The sequence below is a fragment of the Monodon monoceros genome, unplaced genomic scaffold, assembly GCF_005190385.1.
Source record: "Monodon monoceros isolate NGI ecotype Baffin Bay Population unplaced genomic scaffold, NGI_Narwhal_1 Super_Scaffold_2, whole genome shotgun sequence".
NCBI lineage: Eukaryota > Metazoa > Chordata > Mammalia > Artiodactyla > Monodontidae > Monodon > Monodon monoceros.
Window position 1 is genome coordinate 53558909 of NW_021703776.1, and position 22532 is coordinate 53581440.

The window sequence follows — 22532 nt, forward strand, 5'->3', positions numbered from 1 at the left end:
GTGGTTTATTTCTGTCAGGTCAACAGTTGTAAAAAAAATCAAGGAGTTCTGAAAAGAATTTTTTTCAATATTCTTGCATTACTTTGGGCAGTTTAATTATCCACTTCGTGAAGAAGACAGGAGAGAGTTACAGGAACAGACCTGGCCTGAATTACTTCAATAATAGAGTTAAATATCTTTGTTGACCCTTATCTTTTTTTTTCTTTTCTTTTTTTTTATAGAGCAGGTTCTTATTAGTTATCTATAAAATTTTATCTATAAAATTATCTATAAAATAGATAATTATTAGTTATCTATTTTATACATATTAGTGTATATATGTAAATCCCAACCTCCCAATTCTTCCCACCACCACAACCCCCCAACTTTCCCCCCTTGGTGTCCATACATTTGATCTCTACATCTGTGTCTCTATTTCTGCCTTGCAAAGTGGTTCATCTGTACCATTTTTCTAGATTCCACATATAGGCATTAATATATTTGTTTTTCTCTTTCTTACTTCACTCTGTATGACAGTCTCTAGGTCCATCCACATCTCTACAAATGACCCAATTTCATTCCTTCTTATGGCTGAGTAATATTCCATTGTATATATGTACCCCATCGTCTTTATGCATTCGTCTGTTGATGGGCATTTAGATTGCTTCCATGACTGGCTATTGTAAATAGTGCTGCAATGAACATTAGGGTGCATGTGTCTTTTGGAATTATGGTTTTCTCTGAGTATATGCCCAGCAGTGGGATTGCTGGATCGTATGGTAATTCTATTTTTAGCTTTTTAAGGAAACTCCATACCGTTCTCCATAGTGGCTGTATCAATTTACATTCCCACCAACAGTGCAAGAGGGTTCCCTTTTCTCCACACCCTCTCCAGCATTTGTTGTTTATAGATTTTCTGATGATGCCCATTCTAACCAGTGTGAGGTGATACCTCACTGTAGTTTTGATTTGCATTTCTCTAACAATTAGTGATGCTGAGCAGCTTTTCATGTGCCTCTTGGCCATCTGTATGTCTTCTTTGGAGAAATGTCTATTTAGGTCTTCTGCCCATTTTTGGATGGGGTTGTTTGTTTTTTTAATATTGAGCTGCATGAGCTGTTTATATATTTTGGAGATTAATCCTTAGTCCATTGATTCATTTGCAAATATTGTCTCCCATTCTGAGAGTTCTCTTTCCGTCTTGTTTATAGTTTCTTTTGCTGTGCAAAAGCTTTTAAGTTTCATTAGGTCATATTTGTTTATTTTTCTTTTTATTTCCATTACTCTAGGAGGTGGGTCAAAAAGATCTTGCTGTGATTTATGTCAAAGAGTGTTCTTCCTATGTTTTCCTCTAAGAGTTTTATAGTGTCTGGTCTTACACTTAGGTCTTTAATCCATTTAGAGTTTATTTTTGTGTATGGTGTTAGGGAGTGTTCTAATTTCATTCTTTTACATGTAGCTGTCTAGTTTTCCCAGCACCACTTATTGAAGAGACTGTCTTCTCCATTGTATATCCTTGCCTCCTTTGTCATAGATTAGTTGATCATAGGTGCGTGGGTTTATCTCTGGGCTTTCTATCCGTTTCCATTGATCTATATTCAGGTTTTTGTGCCAGTACCATATTGTCTTGATTACTGTAGCTTTGTAGTATAGTTTAAAGTTGGGGAGTCTGATTCCTCCAGCTCCGTTTTTTTCCCTCAAGATTGCTTTGGCTCTTTGGGGTCTTTTGTGTCTCCATACAAATTTTAAGATTTTTTGTTCTAGTTCTGTAAAAAATCTCATTGGTAATTTGATAGGGATTGCATTGAATGTGTAGATTGCTTTGGGTAGTATAGTCATTTTCACAATATTGATTCTTCCAATCCAAGAACATGGTATATCTCTCCATCTGTTTGTGTCATCTTTGATTTCCTTCACCAGTGTCTTATAGTTTTCTGAGTACAGGTCTTTTACCTCCTTAGCTAGGTTTATTTCTAGGTATTTTATTTTTTTGTTGCCATGGTGAATGGGATTGTTTCCTTAATTTCTCTTTCATATCTTTCATTGTTAGTGTACAGGAATGCAAGAGATATCTGTGCATTAATTTTGTATCCTGCAACTTTACCAAATTCATTGATTAGCTCTAGTAGTTTTCTGGTGACATCTTTAGGGTTATCTATGAATAGTATCATGTCATCTGCAAACAGTGACAGTTTTATTTCTTTTCCAATTTATATTATTTTATTTCTTTTTCTTCCCTGATTGCCATGGCTAGGGCTTCCAAAACTTTGTTGAATAATAGTGGTGAGAATGGACATCCTTGTCTTGTTCCTGATCTTAGAGGAAATGCTTTCAGTTTTTCACCATTGAGAATGATGTTTGCTGTGGGTCTGTCATATATGGCCTTTATTATGTTGAGGTAGGTTCCCTCTATTCCCACTTTCTGGAGAGTTTTTATCATAAATGGTGTTGAATTTTGTCAAAAGCTTTTTCTGCATCTATTGAGATGATCATATAGTTTTTGTTCTTCAATTTGTTAATATGGTGTATCACATTGATTGACTTGCATATATTGAAGAATCCTTGCATCACTGGGATAAATCCCACTTGATCATGGTGTATGATCCTTTTAATGTGTTGCTGGAATCTGTTTGGTAGTATTTTGTTGAGGGTTTTTGCATCTATATTCATCAGTGATATTGGCCTGTAATTTTCTTTTTTTTTGTAGTATCTTTGTCTGGTTTTGGTATCAGGGTGATGGTGGCCTCGTAGAATAAGTTTAGGAGTGTTCCTTCCTCTGCAATTTTTTGAAAGTTTGAGAAGGACAGGTGTTAGCTCTTCTTGCCTGTGAAACCACCTGGTCCTGGACTTCTGTTTGTTGGAAGATTTTTTTTTTTTTTAAGAAGATGTTGGGGGTTGGAGTTTATTAATTAATTAATTTATTTTTGCTGTGTTGGGTCTTCGTTTCGTGTGAGGGCTTTCTCTAGTTGTGGCGAGCGGCGGCCACTCTTCATCGTGGGGCACGGGCCTCTCACTATCGCAGACTCTCTTGTTGTGGAGCACAGGCTACAGATGCGCAGGCTCAGTAGTTGTGGCTCACGAGCCTAGTTCCTCCATGGCATGTGGGATCCTCCCAGACCAGGGCTCAAACCCGTGTCCCCTGCATTAGCAGGCAGATTCTCAACCACTGCGCCACCAGGGAAGCCCTGTTGGAAGATTTTTAATCACAGTTTCACTTTCATTACTTGTGATCAGTCTGTTCATATTTTCTACTTCTTCCTGGTTCAGTCTTGGAAGGTTATACTTTTCTAAGAATTTGCCATTTCTTCCAGGTTGTCCATTTTATTGGCATAGAGTTGCTTATAGTAATCTCTTAGGATGCTTTGTACTTTGCGGTGTCTGTTGTAACTTCTTTTTCATTTCTAATTTTATTGATTTAAGTCCTCTCCCTCTTTTTCTTGATGAGTCTGGCTAATGGTTTATCAATTTTGTTTATCTTCTCAAAGAACCAGCTTTTAGTTTTATTGATCTTTGCTATTGTTTTCTTGGTTTCTATTTCATTTATTTCTGCTCTGATCTTTATGATTTCTTTCCTTCTACTAACTTTGGGTTTTGTTTGTTCTTGTTTCTCTATTTCCTTTAGGTGTAAGGTTAGATCGTTTTTTGAGATTTTTCTTGTTTCTTCAGGTAGGCTTGTATTGCTATAAACTTCCCTCTTAGAACTGCTTTTGCTGCATCCCATAGGTCTTGGATCATCATATCTTTGTTGTCATTTGTCTCTAGGTGTTTTTTGACTTCCTCTTTGATTTCTTCAGTGATCTCTTGGTTATTTAGTAACGTATTAATTAGCCTCCATGTGTTTGTGGTTTTTTATGGTTTTTTCCCTGTAATTGATTCCTAATCTCATAGCGTTGTGGTCGGAAAATATGCTTGATATGATTTCAGTTTTCTTAAATTTACCAAGGCTTGATTTGTGACCCAAGATGTGATCTATTCCAGAGAATGTTCCATGTGCACTTGAGAAGAAAGTGTAATCTGCTGTTTTCGGATGGAATGTCCTATAAATATCAATTAAATCTACTTGGTCCACTGTGTCACTTAAAGCTTGTGTTTACTTATTAATTTTCTGTTTGGATGATCTGTCCATTGGTGTAAGTGAGGTGTTAAAGTCCCCCACTATTATTGTGTTAGTGTTGATTTCCTCTATTATGGCTCTTAGCATTTGTCTTATGTGTTGAGGTGCTCCTATGTTGGGTGCATATATATTTATAATTGTTATACCTTCTTCTTGGATTGATCCCTTGATCATTATGTAGTGTGCTTCCTTGTCTCTTGTAACATTCTTTATTTTAAAGTCTATTTTACCTGATACGAGTATGGCTACTCCAGCTTTCTTTTGATTTCCATTTGCATGGAATATCTTTTTCCATCCCCTCACTTTCAGTCTGTATGTGTCCCTATGTCTGAAGTGGGTCTTTTGTAGACAGCATATATATGGGTCTTGTTTTTGTATCCATTCAGAGAGCCTGTGTCTTTTTGTTGGAGCATTTAATCCATTCACGTTTAAGGTAATTATCTGTATGTATGTTCCTATGACCATTTTCTCAATTGTTTTGGGTTTGTTTTTGTAGATCCTTTTCTTCTCTGTGTTTCCCACTTAGAGTAGTTCCCTTAGCATTTGTCATAGAGCTAGTTTGGTGGTGCTAAATTCTTTTAGCTTTTGCTTGTCTGTAAAGCTTTTGATTTCTCCAATGAATCTGAATGAGACCCTTGCTGGGTAGAGTAATCTTGGCTGTAGGTTCTTCCCTTTCATCACCTTAAATATATCGTGCCACTATCTCTGGCTTGTAGAATTTCTGCTGTTAACCTTATGGGAGTTCCCTTGTATTTTATTTGTCATTTTTCCCTTGTTGTTTTTAATAATTTTTCTTAGTCTTTATTTTTTGTCAATTTGATTGCTATGTGTCTCGGCGTGTTTCTCCTTGGGTTTATCCTGCCTGGGACTCTGCACTTTCTGGACTTGGGTGGCTATTTCCTTTCCCATTTTAGGGAAGTTTTCAACTATAATCTCTTCAAAGATTTTCTCTGGTCCTTTCTCTCTCTATTCTCCTCTGGGACCCCTATAATGCAAATGTTGTTTCGTTTAATGTTGTCCGAGAGGTCTCTTAGACTGTCTTCATTTCCTTTTTTTTTTTTATTCTGTTCCATGGCAGTGAATTCCACCATTCTGTCTTCCAGGTCACTTATCCATTCTTCTGTCTCAGTTATTCTGCTATTGATTCCTTCTAGTGTATTTTTCATTTCACTTATTGTATTGTTCATCTCTGTTTGTTTGTTCTTTAATTCTTCTTGGTGTTTGTTCTTTAATTCTTCTAGGTCTTTGTTAAACATTTCTTGCATCTTCTCGATCTTTGCCTCCATTCTTTTTCCAAGGTCCTTGATTATCTTCACTATCATTATTCTGAATTCTTTTTCTGGAAGATTGCCTATCTCCACTTAATTCAGTTGTTTTTCTGGGGTTTTATCTTGTTCCTTCATCTGGTACACAGTCTGTTGTCTTTTCGTTTTGTCTATCTTTCTGTGAATGTGGTTTTCGTTCCACAGGCTGCAGGATTGTAGTTCTTCTCGCTCCTGCTGTCTGCCCTCTTGAGCCTTTTCCTTCTGAGGAATCTTTCACAATAAAGTATAACACCAGTTCTTGACCTCTAGAAAGATCCAATGTGGCCACAGGACTAGTTTGACCAGGCCAGGCCATATGATTGGTTTTATTAACATATCTGTCCTAAACAGTGAAATTTCACACCTGTGTGACCCCTTGAAGGAGTTGAGAACTGCTTCCCACGCTTCATAGTCTTAATAACACAGGAACTGGCTGTGCTTTTCATTTTTAATCATCCCATAGTCTTTATCTGCCTCCTGTACAAGTTACAACCTAAAGGTTGAATTAGTATATAATTTGGTTACAGATAACCTTGTTTACTGAACATTCAGAAGGAATATTATATAATGATACTTTTCCTTCCTTCCAATCTAAAAATATGTATTATTGGATCCATCCTGCAACTGGAATCCAGCTACACAAGGACTTACTTAATTTGTCTCCAGTTTCAAACAAGACAAAAAACTGTACCTGTTCCATAGCCCTATAAATTGCTTCAAAAGGAAAAAAGCTTAGGTTAAAGAGTTCCCGAGATGGTGGAGTAGGAAGACCCCACGCTCACCTTCTCTCAGGGTCTCTCACACCAATATGACAACTGTTTACAAGAAACTGGGCTTCCCTGGTGGTGCAGTGTTTAAGAATCCACCTGCCAATGCAGGGGACATGTGTTCGTGCCCTCATCCGGGAAGATCCCACAAGCCGCGGAGCAACTAAGCCCGTGTGCCACAACTACTGAGCCTGTGCTCTAGAGCCCACAAGCCACAACTACTGAGCCTGCATGCCACAACTACTGAAGCGTGCACGCCTAGAGCCCATGCTCCACAACAAAGAGAAACCACTGCAATGAGAAGCCTGCGCACTGCAATGAAGAGTAGCTCCCACTTGCCACAACTAGAGAAAGCCCACACCTAGCAACAAAGACCCAATGCAGCCAAAAAATGAAAATAAATTTATATACAAGAAACTACCAATGGGAAAGACCAAAGCCTATCAGAAAAGACCTTCTACAGCTGAAGATAGAAAGAAGGAACCACAGCGAGACAGGAGGGGCAAAATTGCGAAAGAGTCCAGACCCATACCAATGGGTGGGTGAGCCACAAACGGGAGAATAGCTATAACTGCAGGGATTCTTCCCAAGGGGTGGGGGGTTGGAGCCCTACATTGTGCTCCCCAGCCCAAGGGTCCAGTGCCAGGAAAATGAGCCCCCAGAATGTTTGGCTTTAAAGGCCAGCAGGGATTACTTTTGGGGGAGCCAGAGGGCTGTGGGAAATAGAGACTCCACTCTTAAAAGGTACACACAAAATCTCACATACTCTAGGACTCAGGGCAGAAGTAGTCATTTGAAAGGAACCTGTGGCAGACCCACCTGCTGATAATGGAAAGTGTTCCAGAGAGGCAGGAGGAAACTGGAGACCGAGACATGGGCGGCAGCCATTTTGGGGAGCTCGTTCTACCATGGAGACACTGGTGCTGGCGGGCACCATTCTGGAACCCTCCCTCTAGCTTATTATCTCCAAGAACCAGCCCCGTCCCCACTCACCAGACTGCAGGCACCAGTACTGAGACATCTCAAGCCAAGCGACTAGCTGGGAGGGGACACAGACCCACCACCAGCAGGCCAGCTGCCTGAACACCTGCTGAGCCCATAGCCAATCCTGGATACAGCCCTATCCATCAGAGATTCCAGGACGTGGCCCCACACACCAGGGTGCAAACACTAGATCTGGGACCCCCCAGGGTCCTTCAGCTAGAGACATGGGGAGCCTGCTCCACCTGCAGTGCACAGGCACCAATCCCAGAACCCCCTGGGCTATAGCCCTGCCCATCAGCCAGCCAGTTCTAGCCTTGGTACCAGCCTCACCCACCAGCAGGTGGACGTCTGTCCCCAAACAACTGTAGCCCTGCAGCCTGCCATGGCAGGGCCCAGTCCTCTCACCAGCAGGCCAGCCCCAACCCTGAGACACCTCGGGGCCCTCAGCCAGTTGCCCCAGGATCTGACCCCATTCTTCAGCAGGGAGACACAACTTCGGGATACCCTGGACCCTGCAGCCAGAGACCCCAGGACTAGACCCTGCCCAGCAACAGGTCAACTCCAGATTTGGGACACCTTGGGCACCTCAGCCAGTGGCCCTGGGATCTAGCCCCACCCACTAGCTTTGGGACCCCCAGGGCCCTTCAGTCAGAGTCCCCAGGATCCAGCTCCACCCACCAGTGAGCCAGCACTAGCCCTGGGACTCGCTGGGGTTCCACAGCCAGCCTTGTCGTTACGCAGCCCTACCAACCAGTGGCCAGCAGCCTCCACACAAGGCAGGGCCTGACAACCAGCTGAACAGGGAGCCAGCTATGCCGACCAGCACGTCCACAGTAGTCCACCCACCACAACAGAAGGACCCACACAGCCCACATAAGGGGAACCCCTAGAGTACATAGCTCTGGTGAGCAGACCTGCTGGAATGTATAAGATATCTCCTACAAAAGGCCACTTCTCTAACACTGGGAAACATAACCAACCTACCAGATACAAAGGATGAAATTTTGCATTTTCCACAACATGGATGGACCTAGAGGGTATTATGCTTAGTGAAATAAGTCAGACAAAGACGAATACTTTATGTTGTCATTTATATGTGGAACCAGAAAATAAAATAAATGAATCAATATGTCAAAACAGAAACAGACTCACAGATATACAGAACAAACTAGTGGTTTCCAGTGGGGCTAGGGAAGAAGCAGGGAGGGGCAACACAGGGGTAGAGGATTAAGAGGTAAAGATGACTATGTATAAAATTAATAATCTACAAGGATATACTGTACAGCACAAGGAGTGTAGTCATTATTTTATAATAACATTAAATGGAGTATAGTTTTGAATCACTATGTTGTACACCTGAAACGACTATAATATTGTAAATCAGCTATACCCCAATAAAAAAAATCGTTTTAAGAAGAAAAAGTAAAAAAAAACAATCAACAAACTACATTAAATAAATGTTAGTAAGCATATGAGTGAGGAAAAAAAAGAAAGGAAGGAAGGAACAGAGGGAGGGAGGGAAGGAGCGAGGGAGGGAGGGAGGAAAGAAGGAAGGAAAACAGGAAGGAAAACTTAAAGAGCATCATCGATTTTTCATCTTTCTGCTCCTTAACCAATATAACCACTAGACAATATATGAAGTGAAACCATGAAATAAAAACATTCTCCATAAAAATAAGAAAAAAAACCTTTGTATCAAATCATCCTAGACCATAAAGCATAAAGAAAATAGATACCTGACATCTATGTTTAATATAGATCCCAGGCCAAAAAACAAAAACAAAAAACTTTGCATATTTCTCAGCCCAGGAAATCTCTGTTTATGCTGTTATTTTATCCTTTGTACTGCAATAAGAAGAATGGAGCTTCTTTGTACTGCAATAAGAAGAAGGGAGGTTCTTGCCAGTATCTAGAAAGAAATTTTGCTTCACCCTTAGTATTCTAAGCTTCATGCTCTGATAAGTATGGCCATATGTGTCTCCCCTTCAGGAACAGAAAACTATAGTGCTTGGATTCCTCCAGAGGAAGTGAGATGGCTTGGGCAGAATGAATAAATATCCTTTCTTCTTTGGGGTACTGAAAGTCAAGGCATTACAAATGTCAGAAACCAGAAAACAAGGCAGCGGGTATCTAGCAGAACCATGATTTGAAGGAATGGAAAGGAGTCATTGAAATAGAGACCTAGGAACCTGACTTTCCAAATCATACCTAGATGTGTACGCTCAGCTTTTTTAGAAGCCAGCCCCAAACATTTGCCCTCTTTCTTTTTTGCTGCTTCACTCTTCCCCAGTTGACAGCCTCCACCCTCATTTATCATCTCCTCTGTCTCCTGGCCTATTCCAGCCTTTAGTTTCTAAGTCAATATGACTTCCCAACCTAGAATTTAGTGCCTATTCTGGGCTAAGGATACAACAATAAATGAAAAAACATCTCAGCCCTCAATGAGCTTAAATTCTAGATGGAGGAAAAAGATAAAAAAATAATAAATTTTAAAAATTTTTTAATAAATTAAAAATTAAAATATAGAGAATTAGTTGACCATATGACAATGATGGTCATCAAATTTTTGACCTGCAAAAATGGCAATTTCATGAGTCAACCTTTATATTAAATTGTGATAATATTTTAAAAATTAAGCAAGGGAGAATAGGTAGTAGGGTGTATGGGAAAGTGAGCACAGAGAGGGTTACAACTTAAAACAGGGCAATCAGTGTCTAAGTGGTAGAATTATATGAGATTGTTTTTCTACTCTTTCATTATTTTTCAAAGGAGCATGCATTCCTTCATAATGAGTTTTTTAAAACTTTATGACATTAAAATTGCTGAAAAACTGAAATGAGTCATACAAACATGTAAATTTTAGGGTATTTACATCAAGCAGGAATATAATATACAGATCATATTAACACAATCTTATTCACACCCTATGAAATTAGGGTAAAATACAGTGTGGTATAAAACATCTAATATTTATGTTCTAAGCCATAAATTTTAAAAATAAGAAAGAAACTATTTTAATGAGTATTGTAGAAATACAACTTATGTTACATTTTTTAAATGTGCATGATCAAAGAACAAAACACTCCCATTGTTAGATCACCCAAATAACAGACTGCCATCTAACACATGCTTTTCAGTATTTAAATTGTTTGTGAAACAAAAATGTGGGGAGAGGGAAGCACTACGTACAAAATGTACCTACCTACAAGGCAGCTTAATTAAAAAATAAACATATATAACTTAAACGCTAAAACAATAACTACGGTATGATGACAACTTTGTAAATAAATTCCAGAAAAATTAGGATACTAGTAAAATTAATTATTAAATTAATCTATTAAACATAGACTAAAATCTAAAAGGAAGAAGTGAATTCTCCTGAATACTGATTGACCTCGCTCAATAATCTTAATAGTGCACATGTGCCCTTTCCTCAAAGGAAATCTCTAAACCAGCACTGTGCAACAGAACTTTCTGCAATGTTGGAAATGTTCTGCCTTGTCCTATAAGGTAACCACTAACTACACATGGCTACTGAGCATTTGAAATGTGGTTCATGCAACTAAGAAACAGAATTTTTTATTTTATTTTAATTACTTAATTTTAATTTAAACAGCCGCAAGAGGCTAGTGGCTACCTACCCAGATAGTACAGCTCTAAGAACTGCCTCTTGCATCCTTTTTTTTTATTAACTCAGAGTCTTCCACCTGGCTGATTCCCCACTGTAGACAAACTGGGCTCTAGTTCTCACTCTCGGTCTACATACTGTCCTCCTGGCCTCAAACTTTCTTCCTAAGTTGTTGCATAGCTGATTTCAGCAAAGCTGTGGTCCAGTGCTGCTCAGCTCAGAAACACTGGCTGACAGAGCCCTGGTCTCTTCCTGCTTGCCCAGGATAAGAAGTGGGATACTAATGCTTTTTTTAAAAAGTGAATAGACAACTAAATGTCCTGTAAGACTTCTTAGATACTAACCCAGAGGGAAGAGATTAAATCCAGTGATTTATCAAAAGCCACTCCCAAACTTAAAATTCTACTATCCCAAACCTAAAAATCTAGGTAATGACAATTTCCAAAATTATATAGTATTTACAGAATAATTCCAGTACCTTAAACCTTACAAAACTCAACTCCCAAATCAAAGCATCTAATGGCATCATTTGGAATCACACTATCATGCAACCAGTCCCCCGACTCACTGAGCAAAAAGGGTAACTTACCTTTTCTGCTGTTCTTAAGAAAGATGTTTTAATACTCAAAGTATTATTTTCATAATTTATTGTCATTCATAGGAACTTAGGTCATCTATATCTTTATGCAAAATATTGGAGTAAATCTTTCCCTCAATTTTACATTCTTAAAGCTGTTACAGTTGTTCAATTTCAAGCGGATACCCATTTTCTGTTATTTACCAGACTTTATAACTTACAGTCAATAGATACAATAGTTTTAAATATAGTATTTAACTGATATTAGAAAACAAAGTAAAATATACTAAGAAAAAAAATTTTACAGCAGGATAAGAAACTGGATTCGATGTGTATCTGAAAACAGTGAGTGCAGCTCAAGAAAAACTTACTGATTTAGCAGGACATCAAGAATAAACGATGTTCCAAAGGCACCCAGCAGGAAGCTTGCCTGGTCAACGTGAGTCAACTGCAATATCAGAAAGATAAAAGGTATTTATTATTCAGCCATAGAGATCAAATGATAAGCACTTCTCATGATCATTTGAAAGTTTTATAATAAATTAGAAAAACAGTTCAACATAGAAATTAAATAAAAACAGAGTAAAATTTGCACCTTCTTAGAAGCTATTCACTAATCTAAAGTAAAGTACCACTTAATCAAGGAGGGCAAGTACCCTCCCTTTCTGCTTTATCTCAAGTGGTTAAACATTTCATTTCCAAGTAGACTGAAATACATTTCATTCTGTTTTAGATGACTGACTCCTTTAAAATTAAGCTTTGTACATTAAAAAAGAAATAGGGAAAAATATGTTCAATACTAGAGTAAATTAAGATGATGAATGTGATCTATTTACAAGGAGGACATCTAAACTTCTAAAAAACCCTTTTCATCCTATCTCAAATACATACTTTCGAAGTAATAGCTCAGTTCTAATTTACCAAATGTAATTTCATAGAGGTTTCCACAATTTCCTAAGAGAAAAACTGAGCCTCTGCCCATCTACTGCAAACATCACCCATCAAAAGTTTATTGGGAAAAAAATCACTGTTTCCTATGCCAATCTAGGGACTCCCAGAGAAAATCACAAGGGACTCTAAAAAACATACAGTGTTACCAATAACATTAATATTAGCGTATTGAATAACCACATGTAATAACTGAAAAGAAAGGAGGAAGGAAGCAGAACTATTTATTTTGACTTCCCATATTAACAGTAGCTATACCTGAGCAGTAGAACTATAAATTATTTGATTTTTTGGTTCATATTTGTCTATAGTATCCAAAATTTCTACAATAAACATGTATAATTCCTGCAGTGAGAAAAGCAAACATACACTATTTTAGAGATATAAACCATCTGAGCAACTGTATTTATGTAGCAAGTGAGGCAGATGGTCGTGCTGCTCCCTGAGAACCAGCGCATCTTAGGAAGGGAAATTCTAGGATTCTGTGGGGCACAAAGGGCACCTCAATCATACCTAGGATTTTCACACTCATTAACCTATGGTATCAGGAGAAAGGAGAGTGCTTAATAATCATAAAGCTTTCTGGAAACAAAGGATAACCTTTCCATTTAAAAATCTTTGAAATAAGTGGGAGTGGGAGAATGCCACACCTCAGTTGCTAACACATTCCAATCCTCGTGAAACCGCAAGAATGAAGAACTATCTGGATACTTCTTAGCCTCATTAAACATCCAACCCTAACTCCTCACTCTTCCCAATTAACACCCAGGTTATCACCAAATTCTGGCTTCTTTTTTCTTTTTATGATGGTTCTTGGATCCACACTTTACTCTTCATTTCATATCTGCCACAGTTCATATCCTCCCTGATTTTCCTAAAACTGACCCCTTACCAAAACCCCAAATGTAAGTCCTATATTTCCTACTACATCAAATACAAACTTTCTCTCTCTGCATATCAAGATCCTCCACAATCACCTCCCCCCACCCCAGACATAACAGCACACAAGTTCCCAAGGACCCACCCATATCCCATTCACACCCAGTTCTCTCTTCTACTCTTTAATTCCACAAACTATGTGCATTCCAACTCTTTCTATAGCTTTCATTCATCACTTGCGCTTTTCCAAACCAGACCCTGGGGTAGTGATCTTCACCATGGCCATTTCCCAGAAATGGCCCTATTCATCCTTCAAGACTTAGATCAAGTTCCTTTTTGTATTAGTCTACCCGGGCTACCATAAGAAAGTACCACAGACCGGATGACGTAAACAACAGAAATTTGCTTTCTCACAGTTCGGGAGGCTGGAAGTCCAAGCTCAAGGTGTTGGCAGATTTGGTTTCTCCTGAGGCCTCTCTCCTTGGCTTGCAGATGGCCACATGGTTTCCTCTCTATGCATGTGTACCCCAGGTGTCTCTCTCTCTCTCTCCCCTAAGGATATCAGTCATATTGGATTAGCATCCACCCTTACAACTTCATTTAATCTAATTACCTCTTTAAAGACCCTGTCACCAAATACAGTCCCATTAGCATTAGGGCTTCAATATATAAATTCTGGAGGGGACACAATTCAATCCAAACTTTCCTCTCCTAGGAAGTCTTCCCAAACCCTTTTAGCTTCCTTCTCTCCTCTTCCTCAATACGGTTCATTTTGATATGAGGGCCTCAGTACTGACCAGCATCAGGTATTCAATAAGTATTTCCTGACTAACTGACTCATTTGAGGGTTTGTTTGATCAATCACCTGGATGCACACATGAACAACAATTACACAGCTATAAATTACCTGCTTACAGAAATGCCATCCTTCCATCAAGTTGTTCTTAATGCCACCTCAATGGATAATTTCTTTTCTCTAAAAGCTCTTTGAGTTTCCTGAAGTGCTAACAACCATGTTTGGGAACAGCCTGAGGAAAGCTCTGTCTCAATTAAACAGAACCTCTCTCTCCTCCATTCTTTCTCAGCATTTATTGTGAACATGCCAGAGGACACATGTTATTCATCACGGCATCATGATTACAGCCTGGATCAAAATAACATTACTATTCTTTTTTAGCAAGATATTTACTGTTTGCATTAATTCTGTCTAATTCTTATATTTTCTTTTTCCTGCAGCTTCAGTTTACATCTGGTATTTTACTTTATTGATCTCATCCATTTCCCAAGGAGAAACCCATTATGTAAATTCAACAGAAAATCTATTGACAGCATGTTTAACTGCCGTTAGTGAAAAATGTTTGCATTATTGATAGTAATAGGAACGGGATTATATTAATATTGTTTTAATGTAAGGAAGGCTTCCTTAGACTGTATACAGATTGATTCATTCAACAAACATCTTCTGAGAGTCTACCAAGTGCTGGGAACTCTTCTGATTTGGGGGGCAAGATGAAGAAGACTGATCATGTTTCCGCTCTAGTGGGGCTTATCTTCTAGGGGAAGGAGATAGAAAGTGACAAATAAAATGACAGAAAATGAACAATTAGATAAAAAATAAACTTAGAATATAAATACATTGTTCTCAGATTTAATAAAACAGGGTAAACAGGTAACCAGGGTAGACAGGGTTCTAGGTGGTATGGAGGCCTCTCTGAGGAGATGACATCTGGATGATTAGAAGGGATCTATGGCAGACAGACTGACAGCCCCAAAGATGACCACACTCTAATCTCTGGAACTTGTGAACATGTTACCTCACACAGCAAAAGGGACTTTGCAGATGTGATAAAGTTAGGGACCCTGAGATGGGGAGAGTATACTGGATTATCCAGGTGGACCCAATGTAGTCACCAGAGTCTTATAAGGATCAGAGTCAGAGAAGGAGATGTGATGATGGAAGTTGAGATTAAAATGAGGCTAGGAAAAGGCCACATGCCAAGGAATGTTGGCAGCCCCCAGAAACTGGAAGAAACAAGGAACAATTTTCCCCTAAAGCCCCCAAAAGGAGCACAGCCCTGAGAACACCTTCATTTTAGCCTTTTAAGACCTAATTCAGGCTTCTGATCTCTAGAACTGTAAGAAAATTCATTTTAGTTGTTTTATGACATTAAGTTTGTGGTATAACGTGTTACAGCAGCAATGGGAAACTAATACAGCATCACTGGCAATGTCCCTGAACATTTAGAAAAGCAACTCCAATAACGAGTTGATTGCATCAGTGTTCAATGTCATTTTCCTCCGTGGCTGGGTTAAAACCAAGGCACCTGCACCAGTAGAACTGACACTCATGAAGGCAAAAGGATCAAACTCCAAACATAGGACTTCCCAGCCAAAACAAATTTGCAGTAGTAATCACGAAAATACATGTTAGCTTGGTTTCCTTGCATTCTGGATGGTCATCTACCATTCAGGCACCTGCCATCCCCAAATGTCTGACTTAACAAGTAGGCTGAAGAGAAGAAACATATTTACTTCTTTAGGTTATCTTGGAGAAATTATAAATTAAGTAGAATTACACTGAACTCATGCAATTAACAATCCAGCTTATTATTCAACACCTTAATCTTAGACCTTACCTTCTTAGCTCAAAAGAAAAGAAAATGTTTAAGAAGAGAGAACTAATCAGGATTTTCCTCTTTCTTTTGGTGGGGGAGTGCCTAACATATATTGACCCCCCAAATTCTAATATTTATTAACTAATATTAGTTACTATTTATTAGATATCTAATATTTATTAAGAAGATTATTTTTATTAAGAAGATTATTAAGAAGATTAAAAGGTAGTAATGGCTCTTAGAGACATTTGAAAATTATTTTGCACAAATGCATTTTTTCAAATTACTATATAAGAATGACTTGTGATTTTAAAATCTATTAACCAAATGCTTTGTTACCCTAGAATAACCTAGAGGTCATATAATACACATCCTTATTTTACAAATAAGGAAACTGAGGCATGTGGGTAAATGTCATTTCCAAATCACCCTGTTTGGTAGTAGGGCAGCATTTCACCTCCTGGCAGGCCTCTTCCATCATGCTTCATCTTTGCTATCATTCTGCAGTTTGGAGGTGCTTGCAGGTTTTACTGGGTTCTAAAGAGCACTTCTAGAGCATTTAGAAGAAAATCAAACCATGAAAAACAATCTTTGGAACTCTGACTTCATCAGAAAAGTCAATAACATTATCACACCTGACACAAAGCACAACCTTAGAAATTAAGCATTATACTTTACAATACACATGGAAATCCATTTTTTAAGGAAAAAAATTAAAGTGTGTGTGTTTTAAGCAGTGAGGCTGATTTTGATCATAGCTGTGAAAAAAGATTGAGGGAGAAAAAGGCAAAAATGTAAAATAACTATCGAGATGGCAAGAAAACTTAATAAATCAATATAATTACATAAGGATAATTTAAATTTCAAAAATGAATCATAGAATTTTAGGACCAGAAGAACCTGATACAATCCCCAGATTGAGGCCTGTTTATTATCCATGGGCAATAGTTGAAATTTAAATGTGAAGTTAATATAACCCTCAAGCTCCTTATGCATTTTGCTTCTTGACAACCTGTCTTTTTCTCCTCACATCTCCTAGAGCCATGAACTAGAGCAACCCTACATATTACAAAGAGCAGATATAAATGAATTTTTCAAGCTTGTATTACTTACAACCTTTTTTTTTTTTAAAGATTTTGTTGTTGTTGATGTGGACCATTTTTAAAGTCTTCATTGAATTTGTTACAATGTTGTTTCTGTTTTACGTTTTTGGCTTTTTTTTTTGGCTGCCAGGCATGTGGGATCTTAGCTCCCCGACCAGGTATCGAACCCGCACCCTGCATTGGAAGGCGAAGTCTTAACCACTGGACGGCCAGGGAAGTCCTTACAACCTTTTTTTAAAGCAAAGATGACACTAAAACTGTCATGGTAGAATCAGAACTTTGACACAAGGAGAAAGACAGGTAGTTTTGGGTTTTTAATTAAGCCCAACCTGAATAATGAATCAATGAATATCAGTGGCGTGGGAGTATTACCAAACAATATTATACAACAGGATAATTCTGAAAATAATTTACATAATTAAAACGAAGTCTTCAATGTATGTAACAGAATATTTAGCTATTCTGCATCCTAAATTCTTCTTTGCCATTTGATTGCTTCTATTTAGTTTTTTAAAAACTACAAGTGTAATTCCTGGTATCGAATACTTTGAGCTCAGTAAAAAACAAAATACCAATAATTACTTTTAACTATTTTCCCTGGTCTTCTACATCAGACAAGGCAACTGAAGAATCACCATAACCTGACTGTAATTACTCCATTGCCTTATGTGGACTTCTGACAAAACAGTTCAAACAGACTGATACTACAACCTATTAAGATTCCTCATTCTAGAATTTCCTGTAGCCACATCAACAATATTGTTTTCCCCTGTCTGTTACTTACGATATGGAACTTACTGAAGCAGAATTGTATAACAATGGCCTTTTTTAACAGAGGATTCTACCAAATAGATCTACCTAATACATAAATTAGCACAATACATATGTAAGAGCATTAGTGTTTTCTATTCATAATTGTATATCTATGACTCTATGTTAAATGCCTCCCTCTTTTCATGTGGTCAACTCAATCATGTCCATAGTTGTTATAATCTGTATCATATATTGAATTTAATTTACATATTACCTTTAACAAAAAGGCTCTTAAAATCCAACCTTCTATATTTAGTATTGCAAGAACCAAACAGTGTCCAGCAACAGGACATTTTTAAACAAAATGAAAGAAAACAAAAAAGCATAGCCTTTAAAGCCAGGCAGAACTGGGTTTGAATTCTGGGTCTTCCATTTATTAATGGAACAAACTATGGCAAATTGTTTAATGTCTCTGAACTGAAAGTCCTTGTCTCTAAAAGACCAAAAATAATAATACACACTCTGTAGCTTTATTGTGAAAACTAAAGGATAAGTTACAATCCATTCAACCTTTATGGAGCACTGACCATACCTCAGGAAATACACCAGGCTCTGGGGATACCCAGAACAGTCAGACATGGCCCCTACACCCAGGAAACTCACAGTCAAAAAGGGGAGCTGCTACACAAATTATTACAAAATATTTGAAAGTCCAATAATAGATATATGTACAAGGTATAACAGCAGCCGTCTGACTACAGGATTACAGAGAGTTGGGGAGGTGCTCCTCAGACCAAGAATGCAGGGGAAAGCACTCCTGGTAAAAGACCCTACAAAGGCACAAAAATGAGAAACTCAACACACTCAGGGATTGTAGGAAATGCTATATTCCTGAGACAGAAGATGTGAGGCATCTATTGTGGGAGAACAGGCTGGAACCCCAAATGCCATAGAACTTCCAAACCAGTGGTTCTCAATACTGATTGCATATTAGCCTTGCTCAGGAAGCTTTTTTAAAAATACCACTGACTGGGCCCCAAACTCAGAGATTCTAATTCTTTTAGTCTGGGATGGATCCTGGGCATCAATATTTTTTAAAGAGCTACGCGTGATTCTGAGGGGTGGCCAAGGGTTCAGAACCACTAGTATAAAACCATGAAAGAAATGTACTCTTTAACCTGGAAACAATAAGAAATGGATGTAAAAGGCTTTGAGATGATAGATGTTCAATAAACAATAGCTCCTTTCCCTTATCTTCACAATTTACGACAAAATATGTTTAGCTTTGAAACTGATGATCTACTTATTGAATCCCCCTATATTTCTTGCAAGTAAAATATGTTCTTTTGACAATTTACTGCCTGAATTTTGTTGTTCAGTTCAACCAAAATAATAAAAGTCTTAAAAGTTAAAAAAAACAGCACCACCAAACCAGCTTTACAACAAATGCTAAAGGATCTTCTCTAGGCAAGAAACGCAAGAGAAGGAAAAGACCTATAATAACAAACACAAAACAATTAAGAAAATGGGAATAGGAACATACATATCAATAATTACCTTAAATGTAAATGGATTAAATGCTCCCACCAAAAGACACAAACTGGCTGAATGGATACAAAAACAAGACCCATATATATGCTGTCTACAAGAGACCCACGTCAGACCTAGAGAAACATACAGACTGAAAGTGAGGGGATGGAAAAAGATATTCCACGCAAATGGAAACCAAAAGAAAGTTGGAGTAGCAATTCTCATATCAGACAAAATAGACTTTAAAATAAAGACTATTAGAAGAGACAAAGAAGGATACTACATAATGATCAAGGGATCAATCCAAGAGGAAAATAAAACAATTGTAAATATTTATGCACCTAACATAGGAGCACCTCAATACATGAGGCAAATACTAACAGCCATAAAAGGGAAAATCTACAGTAACACATTCATAGTAGGGGACTTTAACACCCCACTTTCACCAATGGACAGATCATCCAAAATGAAAATAAATAAGGAAACACAAGCTTTGAATGATACATTAAACAAGATGGACTTAATTGATATTAATAGGATATTCCATCCATAAACAACAGAATACATATTTTTCTCAAGTGCTCATGGAACATTCTCCAGGACAGATCATATCTTGGGTCACAAATAAAGTCTTGGTAAATTTACGAAAATTGAAATTGTATCAAGTATCTTTCCTGACCACAACGCTATGAGACTAGATATCAATTACAGGAAAAGATCTGTAAAAAACTCAAACACATGGAGGCTAAACAATAAACTACTTAATAACGAAGTGATCACTGAAGAAATAAAAGAGGAAATCAAAACATACCTAGAAACAAATGACAATGGAGACACGACGGCCCAAAACCTATCGGATGCAGCAAAAGCAGTTCTAAGAGGGAAGTTTATAGCAATACAATCCTACCTTAAGAAACAGGAAACATCTCAAATAAACAACCTAATCTTGCACCTAAAGCAATTAGAGAAAGAAGAACAAAAAAACCCTGAAGTTAGCAGAAGGAAAGAAATCATAAGGATCAGATCAGAAATAAATGAAAAAGAAATGAAGGAAAAGATAGCAAATATCAATAAAACTAAAAGCTGGTTCTTTGAGAAGGTAAACAAAATTGATAAACCATTAGGCAGACTCATCAAGAAAAAAAGGGAGAAGACTCAAATCAATAGAATTAGAAATGAAAAAGGAGAAGTAACAACTGACACTGCAGAAATGCAACAGATCATGAGAGATTACTACAAGCAGCTCTATGCCAATAAAATGGAAAACCTGGAAGAAATGGACAAATTCTTAGAAATGCACAAGCTGCCAAGACTGAATCAGGAAGAAATAGAAAATATGAACAGACCAATCACAAGCACTGAAATTGAAACTGTGATTAAAAATCTTCCAACAAACAAAAGCCCAGGACCAGATGGCTTCACAGGCGAATTCTATCAAACATTTAGAGAAGAGCTAACACCTATCCTTCTCAAACTCTTCCAAAATATAGCAGAGGGAGGAACACTCCCAAGCTCATTCTACGAGGCCACCATCACCCTGATACCAAAACCAGACAAGAATGTCACAAAGAAAGAAAACTACAGGCCAATATCACTGATGAACATAGATGCAAAAATCCTCAACAAAATACTAGCAAACAGAATCCAACAGCACATTAAAAGGATCATACACCATGAACAACTGGGGTTTATTCCAGGAATGCAAGGATTCTTCAATATATGCAAATCAATCAATGTGATACACCATATTAACAAATTGAAGGAGAAAAACCATATGGTCATCTCAATAGATGCAGAGAAAGCTTTCGACAAAATTCAACACCCATTTATGATAAAAACCCTCCTGGAAGTAGGCATAGAGGGAACTTTCCTCAACATAATAAAGGCCATATATGACAAACCCACAGCCAACATCATCCTCAATGGTGAAAAACTGAAAGCATTTCCACTAAGATCAGGAACAAGACAAGGTTGCCCACTCTCACCACTATTATTCAACATAGTCTTGGAAGTTTTAGCCCCAGCAATCAGAGAAGAAAAGGAAATAAAAGGAATCCAAATCGGAAAAGAATAAGTAAAGCTGTCACTGTTTACAGATGACATGATACTGTACATAGAGAATCCTAAAGATGCTATCAGAAAACTACTAGAGCTAATCAATGAATTTGGTAAAGTAGCAGGATACAAAATTGTTGCACAGAAATCTCTGGCATTCCTATACACTAATGATGAAAAATCTGAAAGTGAAATCAAGGAAACACACTCATTTACCATGGCAGCAAAAAGAATAAAATATCTAGGAATAAACCTACCTAAGGAGACAAAAGACCTGTATGCAGAAAACTACAAGACAGTGATGAAAGAAATTAAAGATGATTCCAACAGATGGAGAGATATGCCATGTTCTTGGATTGGAAGAATCAACATTGTGAAAATGACTCTACTACCCAAAGCAATCTACAGATTCAGTGCAATCCCCATCAAACTACCACTGGCATTTTTCACAGAACTAGAACAAAAAATTTCACAATTTGTATGGAAACACAAAAGACCCCGAATAGCCAAAGCAATCTTGAGAAAGAAAAACAGAGCTGGAGGAATCAGGCTCCCTGACTTCAGACTATACTACAAAGCTACAGTAATCAAGACAGTATGGTACTGGCACAAAAACAGAAAGATAGATCAATGGAACAGGATAGAAAGCCCAGAGATAAACCCACGCACATATGGTCACCTTATCTTTGATAAAGGAGGCAGGAATGTACCGTGGAGAAAGGACAGCCTCTTCAATAAGTGGTGCTGGGAAAACTGGACAGGTACATGCAAAAGTATGAGATTAGATCACTCTCTAACACCATACACAAAAATACGCTCAAAATGGGTTAAAGACCTAAATGTAAGGCCAGAAACTATCAAACTCTTAGAGGAAAACATAGGCAGAACACTATGACATAAATCACAGCAAGATCCTTTTTGACCCACCTCCTAGAGAAATGGAAATAAAAACAAAAACAAACAAATGGGACCTAATGAAACTGCAAAGCTTTTGCACAGCAAAGGAAACCATAATCAAGACCAAAAGACAACCCTCAGAATGGGAGAAAATATTTGCCAATGAAGCAACTGACAAAGGATTAGTCTCCAAAATTTACAAGCAGCTCATGCAGCTCAATATCCAAAAAACAAACAACCCAATCCAAAAATGGGCAGAAGACCTAAATAGACATTTCTCCAAAGAAGATATACAAACTGCCAACAAACACATGAAAGAATGCTCAACATCATTAATCATAAGAGAAATGCAAATCAAAACTACAATGAGGTATCTTCTCACACCAGTCAGAATGGCCA

At 37.8% G+C, this 22532-nt stretch overlaps 1 protein-coding gene across 7 annotated transcripts in view; it reads right to left on the reverse strand.

Annotated features, from left to right (window-relative positions):
• Positions 1–22532, reverse strand: part of ADAM22 (ADAM metallopeptidase domain 22) — a 250350-nt gene that overhangs the window by 200305 nt on the left and 27513 nt on the right. For all 7 annotated transcript variants that reach the window (XM_029233349.1, XM_029233348.1, XM_029233350.1 and 4 more), the window contains exon 3: positions 11725–11801. In XM_029233349.1, coding sequence (XP_029089182.1) covers positions 11725–11801 — 77 coding nt within the window. The remainder of the gene's footprint in view (positions 1–11724; positions 11802–22532) is intronic.